At 42.6% G+C, this 22,812-nt stretch overlaps 1 protein-coding gene across 1 annotated transcript in view; it reads right to left on the reverse strand.

Moving 5' to 3' along the window:
* Positions 1-22,812, reverse strand: part of LAMA5 (laminin subunit alpha 5) — a 406,222-nt gene that overhangs the window by 161,504 nt on the left and 221,906 nt on the right. Inside the window, exons 37-40 of the mRNA XM_085862975.1 lie at positions 21,407-21,565; positions 19,313-19,417; positions 3,223-3,297; positions 2,743-2,973 (exon numbers count right to left, since the gene is read on the reverse strand). Coding sequence (XP_085719101.1) covers positions 2,743-2,973; positions 3,223-3,297; positions 19,313-19,417; positions 21,407-21,565 — 570 coding nt within the window. The remainder of the gene's footprint in view (positions 1-2,742; positions 2,974-3,222; positions 3,298-19,312; positions 19,418-21,406; positions 21,566-22,812) is intronic.

Here is a 22,812-nt window from a genome sequence, read left to right on the forward strand (position 1 = left end):
CTGTTTAATATGTCCTCCTGTTAACAAGGATACACTTTAATATGTCCTGTTAACAAGGATCACCTGTTTAATATGACCTCCTGTTAACAAGGATAACCTGTTTAATATGACTTCCTGTTAACAAGGACCACCTGTTTAATATGACTTCCTGTTAACAAGGACCACCTGTTTAATATGACCTGTGAACAAGGATCACCTGTTTAACATGTCCTCCTGTTAACATGGTTTACCCTGTAATCGGCACACATTAAAGCTGGCACTATTTTCACGTCATGTCATGACATCATAGAGCAATCCTTCAGCTCGTGGAACTCATGCAGCCTTTGGTTTTTCATTCTTTCCAAGATGTCGTCATGTAGATCATCCAAAAAGAACACTCATTAGATTCCTTAAACCATCCATTACCATGCGACGTGTGTCCACCAATCAGAGGATTCAAATCATTGGACACCTTCAAGCAGGGTATTCCATCAGCCATGTTTCAAGGCTCTTCAACATGAGGATAGGAAGTGTTTATGACCGAAGAAGATGTTATCAAGGCACTGGGTCAACAAAAGATACGCCAAGAATTGGACATCCCAGGATAACGAGTCCCACGCTCAGGATGGAGTCATTCGCTCGACGCATCTACGAAATCGGTTTCAAGCTGTCCAGAGTAGTGCAAACACACTCCCTGGACCTCGAGGTAGTGATTGCTGCCGAAGGTAGACATACACAGTATTGAGATTGTTACTTCCACATTAGAACCTCATGTGAACACATTAGATACGATGCAGCATCACGTGATCAGGTCACAACGAAATGGACTTGTCATTCAGCATTTATCTCAGTCTGCACCTCATGTGTGTCCCATGATGTCACAAAAATAAATCTCATGAACAACAATCACGTGTTCAGTTTATTTATTTATTTTGGCAGAGAGCATATTGCATTATTTCTGGAATGATGCCTCGCGCTTCCACAAACATATCTTCTTTGTCGAGCGCTTCAATGCTCAAAATTATACACGAGTTACCTTCAACAATGGGTCCAGACCCCCACCATACATAAAACATGGACCCAAACCCCCACCATACATACAACATGGACCCAAACCCTCAACATACATACAACATGGACCCAAACCCCCACCATACATACAACATGGACCCAAACACTCACCATCCATTCAACATGGACCCAAACTCCAAAACTCTCAAAATACAAACATGGGCACAAACCCACACCATACATAAAACAGACACAAACCCTCACCGTACATACAACATGGACCCAAACCCTCAACATACATACAACATGGACCCAAACCCCCACCATTCATACAACATGGACCCAAACACTCACCATCCATTCAACATGGACCCAAACTCCAAAACCCTCAAAATACAAACATGGGCACAAACCCACACCATACATAAAACAGACACAAACCCTCACCGTACATACAACATGGACCCAAACCCTCAACATACATACAACATGGACCCAAACCCCCACCATTCATACAACATGGACCCAAACACTCACCATCCATTCAACATGGACCCAAACTCCAAAACCCTCAAAATACAAACATGGGCACAAACCCACACCATACATAAAACAGACACAAACCCTCACCGTACATACAACATGGACCCAAATGCTAAACATACAACATGGACCCAAACCCTCAACATACAACATGGACACAAACCCACACCATACATAAAACAGACACAAACCCTCACCGTACATACAACATGGACCCAAACCCTCAACATACATACATGGACCCAAACCAGCTCCATACATACAACTTGGACACAAACCCACACCATACATACAATATGGACCCAAACCAGCACCATACATACAATATGGACCCAAACCAGCACCATACATACAATATGGACCCAAACCAGCACCATACATACAATATGGACCCAAACCAGCACCATACATACAATATGGACCCAAACCAGCACCATACATACAATATGGACCCAAACCAGCACCATACATACAATATGGACCCAAACCAGCACCATACATACAATATGGACCCAAACCAGCACCATACATACAATATGGACCCAAACCAGCACCATACATACAATATGGACCCAAACCAGCACCATACATACAATATGGACCCAAACCAGCACCATACATACAATATGGACCCAAACCAGCACCATACATACAATATGGACCCAAACCAGCACCATACATACAATATGGACCCAAATCAGCACCATACATACAATATGGACCCAAACCAGCACCATACATACAATATGGACCCAAACCAGCACCATACATACAATATGGACCCAAACCAGCACCATACATACAATATGGACCCAAATCAGCACCATACATACAATATGGACCCAAACCAGCACCATACATACAATATGGACCCAAATCAGCACCATACATACAATATGGACCCAAATCAGCACCATACATACAATATGGACCCAAACCAGCACCATACATACAATATGGACCCAAACCCACATGTGAATTTACATCCTTCTTAACATACTTCACTGCACCTGTAATTCGAGAAACACATTGCTCAAACTAAGATTCCATAAAACTGTTGGGCTGCAATTGTCCCTCTTTCCACACCATATACAGGAGCTTCGGAGGGTATTTGCGGTATCCGTACCAAGGTGCCTCGGTGTTGAATCGCAGGGTAACATTTAACACCAACCTCTCCATTTGAGTGGTGATTGAAAGTGTGACGCTTACCTGGCATGATTCACCTCCATATCCTGTAGGGCACAGGCAATGCTCCACAGAATGAGCGGCAGTTCCGCTGCCTTGCGTATCTGCCAGGCTGAGCTGAGCAGAGTGCAGGTACAGTGCGGAGGCCGGGGGGTGTGGCATGGCCAGAATTCGGAGATGTTGAAGTCCGGCGAGCAACATCATGAGCTCCTCACGTGTTACTGCCTTGCCACTGCTTCCATGTACAAAGTTACCCTGAGGGTGGAGCACAAAGTCTGCGTTTGATATGACCATACTAAATAGCTTGTACTCCATGCACTAGCCCTGATGTGAACCATAATTTCACAACAATATAACAAGGACATTATCAAGACAACAACAATAAAATATGAGACACAAAGGATACAATGAAACAAGGCGATGAAATGATGCTCGAGCCTTGTTTGACTAACTGAGCCCTGATTGATTGAGTGAGGAGTTAGGAGGGAGAGGAAGAGACCTTACCTCCAATAGCTGTACGTGATGCTCGTCTCCTTCCTGCACCTCTCTGCTGAAGTGCATGGCCATGAGGCCGTTTCCCTACACGGAGACAATGCGGCATCAACACAACTGATCTCTCGGATCCGGTGGAAGTCTCGGACAACTTTGTCCTTTGATTTATCAACAGTATCCTTCATAAACTTGTCTAATGTAGTATTACAGAAAATTTCAAAAGCATTCAGAGAAATCAATGAAAATTTACAAGGCAAGGACATGATGAGAAATAAATGTACTTTTAGACAACAGTGATTGTTGGGCGATAGCGATGAACAACAACAAACCAAGAAATGTTCACATCAAACAACGTAACATCACCTTTGATTCAGATGAGAAGTCTTTTATCATTCATGGAATCATTTATATTCAACTTCAACCTTGTCTAATAACATCACCTGTGTCTGAGTGTACAAACATATTGACATCACCTTTGTCTCAGTGTACTCACATCTATGTCTGCATATCCCTTTTGTTTGATTTAACAATGGCACTCTGGCCGATCGACGACGAGGAGAGGGGAGCAGCATGACCTCGGCGTGCGCGCTCCCGCGTCGCATTTCAAGGCGAATTCTTTGTTGGGAATCAAACCAATTGCATTTAATTATTTATATCCCGGATGCGCAATGGAAATTATTGCACAAAGGTTCCACAGTCTCCCGGGACTACACTAAGGGCAAGTAAGTCGCACGATTCTACAAAATCTCAAACAAGGGGAAGAGGGCATTTGGCCCATTATTACTGTGTTGCACACCCAAGTATTTTTGTCCATGGAGTCAAAGCTCATGGAACAGCTAGAACAGAAAGGATCAGGATGCAACAGAACAAAAGCAACAGCAGAGAGAGAGAGGGGGGAGGGGGGGAGAGAGAGAGAGAGAGAGAGAGAGAGAGAGAGAGAGAGAGAGAGAGAGAGAGAGAGAGAGAGAGAGAGAGAGAGAGAGAGAGAGAGAGAGAGAGAGAGAGAGAGAGAGAGAGAGAGAGAGAGAGAGAGAGAGAGAGAGAGAGAGAGAGAGAGAGAGAGAGAGAGAGAGAGAGAGAGAGAGAGAGAGAGAGAGAGAGAGAGAGAGAGAGAGAGAGAGAGAGAGAGAGAGAGAGAGAGAGAGAGAGAGAGAGAGAGAGAGAGAGAGAGAGAGAGAGAGAGAGAGAGAGAGAGAGAGAGAGAGAGAGAGAGAGAGAGAGAGAGAGAGAGAGAGAGAGAGAGAGAGAGAGAGAGAGAGAGAGAGAGAGAGAGAGAGAGAGAGAGAGAGAGAGAGAGAGAGAGAGAGAGAGAGAGAGAGAGAGAGAGAGAGAGAGAGAGAGAGAGAGAGAGAGAGAGAGAGAGAGAGAGAGAGAGAGAGAGAGAGAGAGAGAGAGAGAGAGAGAGAGAGAGAGAGAGAGAGAGAGAGAGAGAGAGAGAGAGAGAGAGAGAGAGAGAGAGAGAGAGAGAGAGAGAGAGAGAGAGAGAGAGAGAGAGAGAGAGAGAGAGAGAGAGAGAGAGAGAGAGAGAGAGAGAGAGAGAGAGAGAGAGAGAGAGAGAGAGAGAGAGAGAGAGAGAGAGAGAGAGAGAGAGAGAGAGAGAGAGAGAGAGAGAGAGAGAGAGAGAGAGAGAGAGAGAGAGAGAGAGAGAGAGAGAGAGAGAGAGAGAGAGAGAGAGAGAGAGAGAGAGAGAGAGAGAGAGAGAGAGAGAGAGAGAGAGAGAGAGAGAGAGAGAGAGAGAGAGAGAGAGAGAGAGAGAGAGAGAGAGAGAGAGAGAGAGAAACATCAACAGCAGAGATGGACAAGAGAGGCAGACTTGGACAAACAATGGGTATGGGAAGGAATGAGGGGTAGGAGAGGAAGGATGTGTGTGCTGGACAAGATGGATGCAGAAGAAAACCCCCAGGAAGGATAAATTGGAAATTTGGAAGGAGGTGGGCTTGGGGTAGAAAGGCAGGGAAGTTGACGGGATAGGAGATCATGGTTTTGGATGAATGAGATTGAAGAGGATGTGGAAGTTGATTCCACAGGAAGGAAAAAAAAAACAGCAACAAATGAGTGTGCATGAGCAGTGATCCTGGATTTAGGGAGTTTCACCAGAAGGGGGTTGATGATGGACTGTGTGCCCTGCATAAACCTGGGGGGGGGACAAATCACTGACAGAGCAGAGGGTGCAAACACCAGAAAGGAAGCGGAAAGAAGACAGAGGGACCACCGACCTGTCTGAAACGGCGAAGTGATAAGCCCATAGACTCTGCTTCATCGTGCGAGATTCTAATAATCTTGAAGGCCTTGGTTTCCACAGGCAAACTGGGCAACATGTGAGGCAGGGGAGCCAGCCCATAGGGGAGAGAAGGACTCCATCGAGCTGCGGATGAAAGCCTTGTAGGTGAATAGGAGTTCATGTATGCAAAGTTGGACTTTGCATGATGGAGGATGCCGAGTCAGTGACATGTATGATCGGGTGACCTGACTTGTGTTCATTATTATTACTCTTGGCTAAGTATTCAGGCTTTAGCTGATGGTTTCGAACATCTTCTTCTTCTTCTTTCGGCTGCTCCCGTGAGGGGTCGCCACAGCGGATCATCCGTATGATCCGCATAGTGATTTGGCACATGTTTTACGCCGGATGCCCTTCCTGACGCAACCCTGGTCGCCTCTTACGACACAGGGATCTGGTACACCTATTTTAACCGGGGTATACACCGGCCCAGTATACTGGTACTCATTTCGCCGACCTCGGAAGGATGACAGGCTGAGTCAACCCCCTGGTGTATTAATTCAGTGGCCCAACGGGGCTTGAACTCAGGACCTCTTGGATCCCAAGCCGCTGCCCTAACCACTGCGCCAACACCAGGCTTCATATCATACCAGCTGATGGTTTCGAACATATCAGCAGTTATTGATACAAAATGCACAATCACGACACGTTGTCCCTTTTCCTGCAATACTTGCATCCTTACATTTTGGGGATTTTGGCCGATGCTTTTTTTTTTAACAGAGGTGGCATATTAACTGTTGGTGTGCCATTGGCCACATTTGTGGCCTCACTGGAACATGCCGTTGGCCATGATCGTGGCCCACAGCATTTGTCAGCATGTGGGCACGTGGGCATTTTCAGCATGGCCTTCAATGATTGGAATCAAACTATATTTTCGTAACACATGCTGGGAAAATTCAGCACTCAAACAGTTAAAGTCCATCTCAATTTTCCTTGAGGGCAACAAGAGTCGACCACATTGCGTGGACTGGTGGCACACCGATATGATGAGCACATACTCCTCCTGAAGGTCATTTAGGAGCCAGATGGGTTTTTACTGAGACTCCAATCGTGACATGGCAATCCTCATGAGACCAACTCAATTTCAAGAAGCTCAGAACCCCGTCCATAATGGCGTCGCTTTCAGCCGGATTCGAACCCCACGACCGCCGGTCGAGTATCTTCACCAGAGACAAATACCATTTGTGTTTTCATATTTTTTGTTTAGCCGCTGTTGATCAATTGGACAAACCAATTACTATAAAGCATTATTCTTGCCATCAGTGAATCATTCTCTACTCATTCCCTGCCATGCCATTTGAAATAGAAGGAAAGCAAAGTGAAGTTGTGAAGGCAGTATCTATTCCAAATCAAAACCAACTAGTGGAGCATACTGAAAGAGGAACCACAGAATTCACAGCTGCTATCCCTGGAAATACAGGCCCAGAAATCCCTTGTCGGGGTAATCTCAGATTTCCATGTCGAGTGCAAGTAGTGGGGGTATGGGAGGAACCCTGAGCTTGACATTCTCAAAGCATTCCGACTAAATGGTCCCTCGTGGGCTTGCAGCTGCAGGACGGCATCAGAAGCACTGCGGGGAGAATGGTCACAAATACATCTTCAACGGTCAGGGAACAGACAGAAACACACGGCTCAAGTGTTCGCTCACACGGCTCAAGAGTTCACAAAACGTGACGTCAAATTTTGGATATTTTCGTATCAAATCGTTCGCAGATCACTGGGACGCGCCGCTGGACGGCGTGAATTTGCCTCCAACCTTTAAAGAAGGTGAAGAAAGTTCAATGGAATTGAAAATTTATCCGTCGATTAAAACCAAGATCACATTCAGATTTGTCTGTGGAATACAACTTCTCAACGTCTCGGCTACATGACTGACCTCACTTATTGTCCATGGCTGAAGGGTGATGCATTTCAGTGTACGATCTCTCAATTATTGGGAATCCATCGCAACTTCTCATCCATCCCGTTTATGGGAGATTGTGCATATTTGCCCAATGAATAAACCACCAAAGCACCAGCACACCTGCCAAGAACACACCTGTTAAAATGGAAGCGGTGGCCATTTTTGAATCGCTTTGGGAATGTTAAAGAAACATGTGCTTCCTGTGGGATGGATGAGAGAGGATGTGCTCTGCGATTGTTCATCTTCGCTTGCCCAGCATAGCCTGTACCGGGGAGTTGCACCCGCACATCATCGTCTTCAGAGGAACCACAAGTGGAGATGCTAAACAATGCTCTCAGGCTCAAACACCGACAACCACAAACCCTTGGACTTGGTGTCACAAGTGAAGAGTGTTCACCAAAGTAGAAGATGAATTAGCTTCAAACGAGAGAGAGAGAGATATGAACTCATAAACTTGGAATACAATAAACAGTGCTGGAAAAACAGATACCGGAAGGGACGACACGTGCGTTTACTTATCGTGTACTCGACCGAGTTCAAATCTGGGTTCAAGCCTGGATGGGGTTTGAGTTTTACGGTGACAGCGTTGTCATCACAGTGTTTTTTGGGGGGTTTTTGTACACAGGGTGTTTCAAAAAGATTGATACAACTTTGACTTCCTGCCATTTCTTTGTTTTTTGACCTCTACCATTTTCCTTTTTCAGATTTTGGTGGTGTTATCGTGGTATTTGTTCCCTGGGGTTTCTCGCCCCGTAGCTCAACTATGCCATTGACAGTGAAGCAGAAGACAAAAGTGGTGACTCTGTGGTGTGAGACACCCCCTGGAGGTTCTGCCACAAATACGACCTCAGAACACGTGATCGACCCACAATCTATCTCTATCTCTATCTCTATCTCTATCTCTATCTCTATCTCTATCTCTATCTCTATCTCTATCTCTATCTCTATCTCTATCTCTATCTCTATCTCTATCTCTATCTCTATCTCCATCTCCATCTCCATCTCCATCTCCATCTCCATCTCCATCTCCATCTCCATCTCCATCTCCATCTCCATCTCCATCTCCATCTCCATCTCCATCTCCATCTCCATCTCCATCTCCATCTCCATCTCCATCTCCATCTCCATCTCCATCTCTCTCTCTCTCTCTCTCTCTCTCTCTCTCTCTCTCTCTCTCTCTCTCTCTCTCTCTCTCTCTCTCTCTCTCTCTCTCTCTCTCTCTCTCTCTCTCTCTCTCTCTCTCTCGTGCAGCCTGCGGCTGCTGGTTGCATCATTGGTTGGGACGCAGCTATGCCGCTGATGCAGTGTCCCACTAACCAGTACACTGGTGCTCATTTTGCCGACCTCGGAAGGATGACAGGCTGAGTCAACCTCCTAGTGTATTTTAATTCAGCGGGGCTTGAACTCAGGACCCTCGGATCCCAAGCCGCCACCATAACCACTAAGCCGACACCAGGCTCAACAAATTGTGCCATTCAACGTAATGGAAAACATTTTGAGAACAAGGGTATGGTGCAGTGCACAACCAGAGCAAGGGCAACAGTGGCAGGCTAGTATCAGTAATTAAGCCAACATCGACGCTGTGTGGGATTCTGCAGTGGACAGTCCCAAGAAGTCCCACCGCCGGCACTCTGGGGAGCTCGGCATCAAACGATCATCAGTCTGGCGTTTCCTCACGAAGTAACTGAAGCTTTTTCCATACATCATCTATTCAGCATAAACTGAGTCAACATGACATGAGAAGGACACTTCATATGTGCAATTGGATCAGTGACAGGATGGAGTGGTACCGAAATTGGATCAACCTGATCTAGTTCAGTAATGAAGCCCATTTCCACTTGAACGGTGCTATCACCAACCACATCAACATTTTCTGGGGGGGGGGGGGGGCAGAACCACCTGAGGAGATCACTGAGAGGTACATGAAAGGGCCTAAGGTCACATGCCTCTGCACCATCAATGCCAGATGGGGAACGCTCGGACTTTACTGGTTTGAGAATGACAACAGCAGGACGGTGAGCACTACCGGGCCATGCTCCAGAAGTTCCCCAATGATTTAGTGCAAAAGGCAACTCCAAAAAAGCAAAGCATGACCTGGTTTATGCAGGATGGTGCACCCCCGCATACAGCTGGTGACACCATCACTTTCCTGCATTAGCTCGTTAGAAACATGCATTAGCCTCGTTACCCTGGGTACCGCTCATGATGGGCACCCCATAGCCCAGACTTGAGCACTCTGAACTACTGATTCTGGGGGCTGCCAAGGGCACGATCGATGCCAAACGCCCTGCCACACTGGATGATCTGAAGCAGGAGGTATCAGACTACCTCCAGGCAGTGCCACATGAGACCGACAGGAAAGTTGGACAGAACTTTGGAGTCAGGATCAATGCCTGTCTGAACCGCAGAGGGGCACACATCGAGAACGTCAATTACAAGGATTTTGTGTAAATTCCAATTTCAGACCTTGGGCTCCAACTAACTGTCGCAGTGATTTACTTCAATAGCAATCAGTGATAGAAAACATCATGTCATAAGCCTTCAATTAATGTTTGGTTCACATTCCTGAGGTTTCTGATTCTTTGAAAATAAACATTAAAGTTGCATCACTCTTTTTGAAACACCCTGTGCATAGTCGGGGATTATGGAAGAGCTGGTATATTGAACAGATCAGGACAGAAAAGGATACAACAGGAAGAGTAACGAGAAGGCGAAACACCAACATCAGAGTAGAAGGCCAAAATAGAGGGAGACTCAGACAAACAATGGGTGTAGGGAGGAATGGGAATGCATGGGGTGGACAAGATGGATACAGAAGGAAACTCCAAGAAAGGAAAACTGGAATTTTGGAAAAAGGATGGATTGGGAAGGGTGTTGGTGGAAAAGAGTGGGGGGAGGGGGTAATGACGGTACAAAGATCATGATTTTGGATGGGGAATGACTTGAGATGGTGGTGAGCAGCTGTCTTGAAGACCTGAAAGGAAGAATAAAATTGACTGGTGTGTGGAAGGTGGTTCCACAGGCGGGGAAAGAGAGGAATAAATGAGTGGAGGTGAGCAGTGATCCTGGATTTAGGCAGTTTCATGAGGAGGGGGTTGCTGGTGGACCATGTACATTCTGCAGATACCTGGGGGTTGCGGAGGTGGGGAGGACAAAGCATGGAGAGGGAAGAGGATGCAAGTCCAGAAATGAGGCGGAAAAAGACAGAGACCACCAAACTTCAGCGATGGTGAAGCGATAGGCCCATAGACTGTTTCATCAAGACAGATTCCATTGACCATTAAGGATTTGTTTCCACAGCATCAAACTGAGCAAAATGTGAGGTTAATGATCGGACGCAGATCCGGCCTTTCAGTGGGAAACAAAGTGTAAACTGTTCAGCCTGGTGGAGGTGTGCGTTCTACCAAATGCCGTTGCAGTCTGCTCTGTAATCATCACACCCATGTGCTCCATTAACATCACGATTATCTGCTCCGTTAACATCATGTTGATCTGCTCCATCAGCATCACATTTATCTGCTCCATCAACGTCATGTTTATTTGCTCCATCAAAGTCATGTTTATCTGCTCCATCAACGTCATGTTTATCTGCTCCATCAACGTCATGTTGATCTGCTATATTAACATAATGTTTATCTGCTCCATCAACGTCACGTTTATCTGCTCCATCAATGTGATGTTTATCTGCTCCATCAACATCATGTTTATCTGCTATGTTAACATCATGTTTATCTGCTCCATCAACGTCATGTTTATCTGCAACATCAACATCATGTTGATCTGCTCCATCAACGTCCTGTTTATCTGCTCCATCAACGTCATGTTTATCTGCTCCATCAACGTCATGTTTATCTGCTCCATCAACGTCATGTTTATCTGCTCCATCAACGTCATGTTTATCTGCTCCATCAGCGTCATGTTTATCTGCTCCATCAACGTCATGTTTATCTGCTCCATCAACGTCATGTTTATCTGCTCCATCAACGTCACGTTTATCTGCTCCATCAATGTGATGTTTATCTGCTCCATCAACGTCATGTTTATCTGCTATGTTAACATCATGTTTATCTGCTCCATCAACGTCATGTTTATCTGCAACATCAACATCATGTTGATCTGCTCCATCAACGTCATGTTTATCTGCTCCATCAACGTCATGTTTATCTGCTCCATCAACGTCATGTTTATCTGCTCCATCAACGTCATGTTTATCTGCTCCATCAACGTCATGTTTATCTGCTCCATCAACGTCATGTTTATCTGCTCCATCAACGTCATGTTTATCTGCTCCATCAACGTCATGTTTATCTGCTCCATCAACGTCACGTTTATCTGCTCCATCAATGTGATGTTTATCTGCTCCATCAACGTCATGTTTATCTGCAACATCAACATCATGTTGATCTGCTCCATCAACGTCATGTTTATCTGCAACATCAACGTCATGTATATCTGCTCCATCAACGTCATGTTTATCTGCTCCATCAGCGTCATGTTTATCTGCTCCATCAACGTCATGTTTATCTGCTCCATCAACGTCATGTTTATCTGCTCCATCAGCGTCATGTTTATCTGCTCCATCAACGTCATGTTTATCTGCTCCATCAGCGTCATGTTTATCTGCTCCATCAACGTCATGTTTATCTGCTCCATCAATGTGATGTTTATCTGCTCCATCAACATCATGTTTATCTGCTATGTTAACATCATGTTTATCTGCTCCATCAACATCATGTTTATTTGCTCCATCAACATCAGCTGCTCATGTTATCTGCTCCATCAACGTCATGTTTATCTGCTCCATCAACGTCATGTTTATCTGCTCCATCAACGTCATGTTTATCTGCTCCATCAATATCATGTTTATCTGCTCCATGTCATGTTTATCTGCTCCATCAACGTCATGTTTATCTGCAACATCAACATCATGTTGATCTGCTCCATCAACGTCATGTTTATCTGCAACATCAACGTCATGTATATCTGCTCCATCAACGTCCTGTTTATCTGCTCCATCAACGTCATGTTTATCTGCTCCATCAACGTCATGTTTATCTGCTCCATCAACGTCATGTTTATCTGCTCCATCAACGTCATGTTTATCTGCAACATCAACGTCATGTATATCTGCTCCATCAATGTCCTGTTTATCTGCTCCATCAACGTCATGTTTATCTGCATTTTAACATCATGTTTATCTGCTCCATCAACATCATGTTTATCTGCATTTTAACGTCATGTTTATCTGCTCCATCAACGTCATGTTTATCTGCTCCATCAACGTCATGTTTATCTGCTCCATCAACGTCATGTTTATCTGCTCCATCAACGTCATGTTTATCTGCTCCATCAACGTCATGTTTATCTGCTCCATCAGCGTCATGTTTATCTGCTCCATCAATGTGATGTTTATCTGCTCCATCAACGTCATGTTTATCTGCTATGTTAACATCATGTTTATCTGCTCCATCAACGTCATGTTTATCTGCAACATCAACATCATGTTGATCTGCTCCATCAACGTCATGTTTATCTGCTCCATCAACGTCCTGTTTATCTGCTCCATCAACGTCATGTTTATCTGCTCCATCAACGTCATGTTTATCTGCTCCATCAACGTCATGTTTATCTGCTCCATCAACGTCATGTTTATCTGCTCCATCAGCGTCATGTTTATCTGCTCCATCAACGTCATGTTTATCTGCTCCATCAACGTCATGTTTATCTGCTCCATCAACGTCACGTTTATCTGCTCCATCAATGTGATGTTTATCTGCTCCATCAACGTCATGTTTATCTGCTATGGTAACATCATGTTTATCTGCTCCATCAACGTCATGTTTATCTGCTCCATCAACGTCATGTTTATCTGCTCCATCAACGTCATGTTTATCTGCTCCATCAACGTCATGTTTATCTGCTCCATCAGCGTCATGTTTATCTGCTCCATCAACGTCATGTTTATCTGCTCCATCAACGTCATGTTTATCTGCTCCATCAACGTCATGTTTATCTGCTATGTTAACATCATGTTTATCTGCTCCATCAACGTCATGTTTATCTGCAACATCAACATCATGTTGATCTGCTCCATCAACGTCATGTTTATCTGCAACATCAACGTCATGTATATCTGCTCCATCAACGTCATGTTTATCTGCTATGTTAACATCATGTTTATCTGCTCCATCAACATCATGTTTATTTGCTCCATCAACGTCCTGTTTATCTGCTCCATCAATGTGATGTTTATCTGCTCCATCAACATCATGTTGATCTGCTCCATCAACGTCATGTTTATCTGCTCCATCAACGTCATGTTTATCTGCTCCATCAACGTCATGTTTATCTGCTCCATCAACGTCATGTTTATCTGCTCCATCAGCGTCATGTTTATCTGCTCCATCAACGTCATGTTTATCTGCTCCGCCAATGTCATCTGCTTTATCAACATAATGTTTATCCGCAACATCAACGTCATGTTTATCTGCAACATCAACATCATGTTGATCTGCTCCATCAACGTCATGTTTATCTGCAACATCAAGGTCATGTATATCTGCTCCATCAACGTCATGTTTATCTGCTATGTTAACATCATGTTTATCTGCTCCATCAACGTCATGTTTATCTGCTCCATCAACGTCATGTTTATCTGCTCCATCAACGTCATGTTTATCTGCTCCATCAGCGTCATGTTTATCTGCTCCATCAGCGTCATGTTTATCTGCTCCATCAACGTCATGTTTATCTGCTCCATCAACGTCATGTTTATCTGCTCCATCAGCGTCATGTTTATCTGCTCCATCAACGTCATGTTTATCTGCATTTTAACATCATGTTTATTAACATCATGTTTATCTGCATTTTAACATCATGTTTATCTGCTATTTTAACATCATGTTTATCTGCTCTTTTAACATCATGTCCATCTCCTGTGTTGACCACATTTTTCTTAATTAACATCATGTTTATCTGCTCCACCAATGTCAGGTTTATCTGTTCTTTTAATATCATGTTTATCTGCTCTTTTAATATCATGTCCATCTCCTGTGTTAACATCACATTTATCTGCTCTGTTAATATCATGTCTATCTCTTGTGTTAACATCACGTTTATCTGCTTGATTAACATGATGTTTATCTGCTCCATCAATGTCATGTTTATCTGCCCTTTTGACATCATGTTTATCTGCTTGATTAACATCATGTTTATCTGCTTGATTAACATCCTGTTTATCTGCTTGATTAACATCATGTTTATCTGCATTTTAACATCACGTTTATCTGCCCTTTTGACATCCTGTTTATCTGCTTGATTAACATCATGTTTATCTGCTTGATTAACATCATGTTTATCTGCATTTTAACATCACGTTTATCTGCTTGATTGACATCATGTTTATCTGCATTTTAACATCATGTTTATCTGCATTTTAATATCATGTTTATCTGCTTGATTAACATCATGTTTATCTGCTTGATTAACATCATGTTTATTTTTCTCCACCAATGTCATGTTTATCTGCTCTTTCAATATCACGTCCATCTCCTGTGTTAACGTGATGTTAATCTGCTTGATTATCATGTTTATCTGCTCCACCAATGTCATATTTATCTGCTTGATTAACATCATGTTTATCTGCATTTTAACATCATGTTTATCTGCATTTTAACATCATGTTTATCTGCTTGATTAACATCATGTTTATCTGCTTGATTAACATCATGTTTATCTGCATTTTAACATCACGTTTATCTGCATTTTAACATCATGTTTATCTGCATTTTAACATCATGTTTATCTGCTTGATTAACATCATGTTTATCTGCTTGATTAACATCATGTTTATCTGCTTGATTAACATCATGTTTATCTGCATTTTAACATCATGTTTATCTGCATTTTAACATCATGTTTATCTGCATTTTAACATCATGTTTATCTGCTTGATTAACATCATGTTTATCTGCATTTTAACATCATGTTTATCTGCATTTTAACATCATGTTTATCTGCATTTTAACATCATGTTTATCTGCATTTTAACATCATGTTTATCTGCTTGATGAACATCATGTTTATCTGCTTGATTAAATCATGTTTATCTGCTTGATTAACATGATGTTTATCTGCATTTTAACATCATGTTTATCTGCTTGATTAACATCATGTTTATCTGCATTTTAACATCATGTTTATCTGCTTGATTAACATGATGTTTATCTGCTTAATTAACATCATGTTTATCTGCATTTTAACATCATGTTTATCTGCTTGATTAACATCATGTTTATCTGCATTTTAACATCATGTTTATCTGCTTGATTAACATCATGTTTATCTGCATTTTAACATCATGTTTATCTGCTTGATTAACATCATGTTTATCTGCTTGATTAACATCATGTTTATCTGCTTGATTAACATGATGTGTATCTGCATTTTAACATCATGTTTATCTGCATTTTAACATCATGTTTATCTGCTTGATTAACATCATGTTTATCTGCCTTTTAACATCATGTTTATCTGTTTGATTAACATCATGTATATCTGCTTGATTAACATCATGTTTATCTGCCTTTTAACATCATGTTTATCTGTTTGATTAACATCATGTATATCTGCTTGATTAACATCATGTTTATCTGCCTTTTAACATCATGTTTATCTGTTTGATTAACATCATGTATATCTGCTTGATTAACATCATGTTTATCTGCCTTTTAACATCATGTTTATCTGTTTGATTAACATCATGTATATCTGCTTGATTAACATCATGTATATCTGCTTGATTAACATCATGTTTATCTGCTTGATTAACATCATGTTTATCTGCTTGATTAACATCATGTTTATCTGCTCCACCAATGTCATGTTTATCTGCTCCACCAATGTCATGTTTATCTGCTCCACCAATGTCATGTTTATCTGCTCTTTTAATATCATGTCCATCTCCTGTGTTAACGTGATGCTAATCTGCTTGATTATCATGTTGATCTGCTCCACCAATGTCATATCTATCTGCTTGATTAACATCATGTTTATCTGCATTTTAACATCATGTTTATCTGCTCTTTTCACATCATGTTTATCTGCATTTTAACATCATGTTTATCTGCATTTTAACATCATATTTATCTGCTCATTTAACATCATGTTTATCTGCTTGATTAACATCATGTATATCTGCATTTTAACATCGTGTTTATCTGCTTGATTAACATCATGTTTATCTGCTCCACCAATGTCATGTTTATCTGTTCTTTTAATATCATGTCCATCTCCTGTGTTAACGTGATGTTAATCTGCTTGATTATCATGTTGATCTGCTCCACCAATGTCATATCTATCTGCTTGATTAACATCATGTTTATCTGCTCCACCAATGTCATGTTTATCTGCTCCTTGATCATCATGTTTATCTGCTCTTTTAATATCACGTCCATCTCCTGTGTTAACATCACGTTTATCTGCTCCGTTATCATCATCTTATTTGCTCTGTTAACGTCACGGTTATCTGTTCTGTTAACATCATCTTTATCGGCAATTAATATCACGTCCACCTCCTCAGTTAATATCACGGTTATCTGCAAATGACGAGAAGGAAGAGAAAGTGGAAAGAACATGACTGACACCCAACAGTATGCGAAATGCTAAAGAAAACATGAAATTGTACATGAAGAGCATTCAACATAGAGGTTGCAGGAAAATCTTACTACAATGGAGGAAACGTGGATGCCACCACAACAACAAATGGGATTACCGACGACAGTAGGTACTGCATAGAACCCAAAAACCGTGATTATCTTTCACCAAAAAACAATGTTACATTGATACAGATGTTTCAGGGAGATGTTCACAACCATTAATCTTTAAAAAAAACATCTGCGTGCGACGGGTGGAAAAAAAAATTGGCTCAGCAAATGAAAAAACACGTTAATACAGCAAACGGCTTAGAAATCGGGTGTTTTCAAATATGGTTTGCTTTGAAACTCACAAAGAGAAACATTTGACCTTTGCAAAGCAAATCCTATAACCAAATGCTTTACAAAACAGGTGTGAGGACAAAGGAAAACCTGAGAGAACCTCCATAAGATAGGGATAGGGGATGAAACTTTGCCACCACAGCACCCACAACAGGCACGGCATGTGCACACACCCACGAAGAGTCTGTACAGTTCAAAATCTACCCATATGTACCACGTCTGTATGTGCTGTATATGTACCTCTACCTTGGAGTAACTGTCGACTATACATCCCGATCGGGACACGAACTGTACCGCTATCGACTGTAGGGCACTCGGCAAGTGGCTTAAGCACTCAAAGTAAACACTCCAGTGGAACGCCCGGCTTGGCAAATGATTACCAATTGCCGTTGATAAACCCATGCACCCGGAAACGCCCAAGAAATGGCCAAATTGGATGGACAAATGAACACATTTCCAAGAGTCGGAACTGCTGCTGAGTTCAATTCTGGAGCTTAAATTTCGTAATTCTCCTTAGTTTAAGATATTCTCGTGGTTATCACATGGGTGGAAATGAAATAAAGCCAGAAACACTGGCGTCTCCGAGCGTTTATAAGCATTGCAATGTACCCAGCGAGTCGTAGCTATGATGAACAGGCATTCAATAATATGAGTGAGGAAAGTGGAAAAAAAAACAAAAAAAACTTCATTATGAATAAATCGTTGCGGCCTGCTCCAAGTCGAGGCATGGTTGAGCAGGCCAAAAAATATGGCAGCTTCAAACTCCAGAGAGAAAACCCAGGAAACTCCTTAAGACCACAGTCGGAGCGAGGTGGTCGAGGATGCGCCTGATGAAGGATGTAATTAAATAAGGCCGTTAATTATCTTCAAAAGGGATGTTTTAATTAACCCAAACACCCAATTTTCACTCATGCACTTCCATGGAGCTTCATTAGTATCCATGCAAAGTTTCAGGCTGTGATGTTTCATGATTTTGGAGTTATGGAGGACACACACGTACGCACGCGCACACGCACACGCACACGCACACACACACACACACACACACACACACACACACACACACACACACACACACACACACACACACTTGTGAGTACAGATATGGAGTATGACATATTGTGATCAATAACATTTCTTTCAAAAATGACAAAAATTATAAAGTACATTTTGCAAGAATGTGCTGGATCATATTGCCACCGAAGTGGGCAGAAAAGAGTATTCCTGCCCGGAGGAACCGAAGGTGGATCGAGAAAAGTATTCCTGCTCATTGGGACCTAAAGTGGGCCAAGAAGGGTAGCCCTACCAGGAGGGACCAAAGGTGGGCCGAGAAGGGTACCCCTGCCAGGAGGGACCAAAGGTGGGCCGAGAAGGGTACCCCTGCTAGGAGGGACCAAAGGTGGGCCGAGAAGGGTAGTCCCGCCGGGAGGGACCGAAGGAGGTTCAAGAAGGGTACTCCCGCCCAGAGAGACTGAAGGTGGGGCGAGAAGGGCACTCCCGCCTGGAGGACAGGAGTGCCAACCATTTGAGGGAGTGATGGGTTGTGGGTGTGGGTTGGCACATTGTTTTCAATAATGCTGATTACCCGATGCTGATTGCTTTTATTGTTCATGATGTCCAATCAAGCATAGCAGTGAAGAATGAATCGGAGCCATCCTCATTATGCCAGAAGAGAAAGTGTGATATCACCTCAAAATATAAAAAGGAAAAATGAAGAATAAGGCTAACTGGACGGGTAAGAAAGCAACAATCTTACAATGCTGGAGAAGGTAATACATTGAAAAGAAGCGTGCACGCGCGCACACGCACACACACGCACACACACATCAGAATGAATATTCCTCCATTCCAAATGCAAGTGCCAAAGTGGGTTTGATGTCACAGACTGCACGAGGGACAACACACTACTTGCAACGGCTTTCATACCGAGAGTATGACGTCGGGCCGTTTCTGTTGGCTCAGCACCACATTCACATCAGGAGCAACATCGGCTCCAACTCGATATTTCAAAACCCCTCCGTACGAGAGAACCTGGAGCAACAGCAAAGCTTCAGCTTCCTTCTCTACACAACTCAATCAATCAATGAAACATGATACATTGCTCTTTTATACAGTGGAGGCTTGTGGAGGAGCTAGAGTGCTAGAGCATAGAATGGGTCAGAAAAAAAAAAAACAGAACAAAATGAACAACATGAGAGTGGGAAGCACACACAACAGTAGAGCTGAGAGAGAAAATAGAGAGGGACTTTGAAGATAAGGGATGTGAGAAATAATGATGGGGGAGGGGAGTACACAGAGGATGGACATGGATACAGGAGGACTCTCAGGAAGTAAAAACTATAAATTTGGAAGGTGGTGGGCTTGGAGATGGGGGTCGGGGGGGTTAATGGGAGGCAAAAACTATTATGGTTTTGGATGGGGGATGATCTCAGATGGTGGTGAACAGCCGTCTTGAAGATCTGGAGGGAAGAATGATATTCAAGAGACAGTGAGAGTTGGTTCCACAGGAGGGAGAAAAAGAGAAACAAGTGATTGAAGATGAGCAGTGATCCTGGATTTAGGGAGTTTCACCATGTCAGCCCTGCAGAAACATTCCAAATGATCTTGAAGGCCTTGGTTTCCACAGAGTCAAGCTGAGCAGGGTGTGAGGCATGGTCAGCAACTCAGAGGGGAGAGCAGTACTCCATCAATCTCTGAATGAAAGCCTTGTCGGTGGATAGGAGTTCAGGTGTGACAAGGAAGGACTTTGTACGATGGAGGATGCCCAGTCAGCAACTGGTTTTGCAGGCCAACTTTGAAATGTGGTTTGCCCAAGAAAGATCACGGCTGATCGTGAGACCCAGGAGTTTGAATGACTGAACTTCCTGAAGAGGGTTGTAAAGAATATAGATAGAAGGGGTTGCCCTATGGTCCTTTCAGAGAGAGATGGTGAGAGTGTGAGATTTGTCAGGATTGGAACATATATTCCAAATATTTGACCAGCTTGTGATTTTGTCAAGGTCTGAAGAGAGGGAAGAGGCTGCTGTCTGCCTGTCTGAAGGATGAGGGATGTAACAGCTGAGGGTGGAGTCATCAGCAACCAGATAAACAGGATTTTCCAGAGAGTCAGATAGATCATTGATGAAGATCAGGAATGGGACTGGGCCCAGAACTTGGGCCCTTGGGGCACTCGAGGCTTGACAGGGAGAAGAGATGAAAAGAATCTTTTGAGTGCCACACATTGATTACAAGAGTAGAAGGAGACAGTGAGCCATGTGTGGAGTTGGACTGGATGCCATAGGCAGAGAGCTTGGAGAACAAAGCAGGATGCCAGACTGCATTAAAAGCACGAGATATGTCCAGAGAGATGGCCCTGGTCTCATGTCTGACATTGAGAGTCTCCATCCATTGTTGGGTGAGTCGAATCAGCATGTTCAAGGTGGAGTGGCTTGTTCTGAAACAATATGAGATGAGGTTGTTGGAGAAAAGGGAAGATTCCATATCCCCACCCCCACACCCCACCCCAATTCTTCTAACTTCCAAATTTCCATTTTTCCCTCTTGAGAGTTCCCTGCTATAGCCATCTTGTACACCCCCATGCATCCTCTCCTGCCCCTCCCCCAAAAAAATTCCCCCACACATCTATTGTTTCTCTGCCTCCCTCTGAATTGGCCTTTGACTCTGCTGTTAATGCCCCCCCCCCCTCTCTGCTGTTCCTTTTGTCCTGTTGCATCCTGATCCATTCAGTGTACTTGTACCAGCTTTTCCATGAGCCTCGACTATGTACAAGGAAATTTACAAGGAAATCTAACACAGGTGGAGGCCATTCAGCCCATCATGCCTGCGTGAACACCATACTAATTTATCTACACAAGATCCAAGGAAGAAAATGCAAAAAAACACAACATACAAACAACGATTAAATGTCATCAGATTCAAGTTTATAAATTAAATTAATTAATTTATCATAACAATCAATTACCATGAAAAACCTGTAGATAAAACAAATGAATGGAAAAGTGAATTATTTGGACGACGCACCCGGTCCCCAAGGTAGGTCTTTGGTGCTGTCCAGTAGAGGTCTGGACCGAGAAAGGCTGAAGGGGCCTGGGCTTGCACCATGCTGAGACTTGGGTCTGAGCGAATGGAAATGCTATTGAGGTCAGAGCCAGTGAGTGTCCAGCCTTGTAAATCCTCCAGCTGCGATGCAAAAACATGTTTCGGCTAATTACATGCAAAGTCAGTTGTCAGGATGAAGCAACGTTAACAAGGTAATTAAATTATCACAACATCCTCCACCTCATGAGCCGTCCCATGCATCACAACTCAGCCTCTATCTCAGGGAATGAAATACTTGGAGTGAGATGAAATGGTAAGGATAAAGAAAATCATTAAAAATTAAATCCTCAAACCTTACCTTTAATGTGGGTAAGGAAATGCCCTGAGCGAGACCAAATGGTAACTATAAAAAAACAAATCATTAAAAATCAAAACCTCAAACTTTACCTCTATTGTGGGTAAGGAAATACCCTGAGCGAGATCAAATGGTAACTATTAAAAAAAACAAATCATTAAAAATCAAAACCTCAAACTTTACCTCTATTGTGGGTAAGGAAATACCCTGAGCGAGATCAAACGGTAACTACAAAAAAAAACAAATCATTAAAAATCAAAACCTCAAACCATACCTCTATTGTGGGTAAGGAAATACCCTGAGCGAGATCAAACAGTAACTACAAAAATAACAAATCATTAAAAATCAAAACCTCAAACCTTACCTCTATTGTGGGTAAGGAAATACCCTGAGAGAGATCAAACGGTAACTATAAAAAAAACAAATCATTAAAAATCAAAACCTCAAACCTTACTCTATTGTGGGTAAGGAAATACCCTGAGCGAGATCAAATGGTAACTATAAAAAAAACAAATCATTAAAAATCAAAACCTCAAACCTTACTCTATTGTGGGTAAGGAAATACCCTGAGCGAGATCAAATGGTAACTATAAAAAAAACAAATCATTAAAAATCAAAACCTCAAACTTTACTCGATTGTGGGTCAGGAAATACCCTGAGAGAGATCAAATGGTAACTATAAAAAAACAAATCATTAAAAATCAAAACCTCAAACCTTACCTGTATTGTGGGTAAGGAAATACCCTGAGAGAGATCAAATGGTAACTATAAAAAAAACAAATCATTAAAAATCAAAACCTCAAACCTTACTCTATTGTGGGTAAGGAAATACCCTGAGCGAGACCAAATGGTAACTATAAAAAAAACAAATCATTAAAAATCAAAACCTCAAACTTTACCTCTATTGTGGGTAAGGAAATACCTTGAGCGAGATCAAACGGTAACAATAAAAAAATCAAAACAAATCAAAACCTGAAACCTTACCTTTATTGTGGGTAAGGAAATACCCTGAGAGAGATCAAATGGTAACTAT

This window comes from Eptatretus burgeri, chromosome 17, assembly GCF_056783735.1.
Source record: "Eptatretus burgeri isolate ZD-2024b chromosome 17, Ebu_testis_v1, whole genome shotgun sequence".
NCBI lineage: Eukaryota > Metazoa > Chordata > Myxini > Myxiniformes > Myxinidae > Eptatretus > Eptatretus burgeri.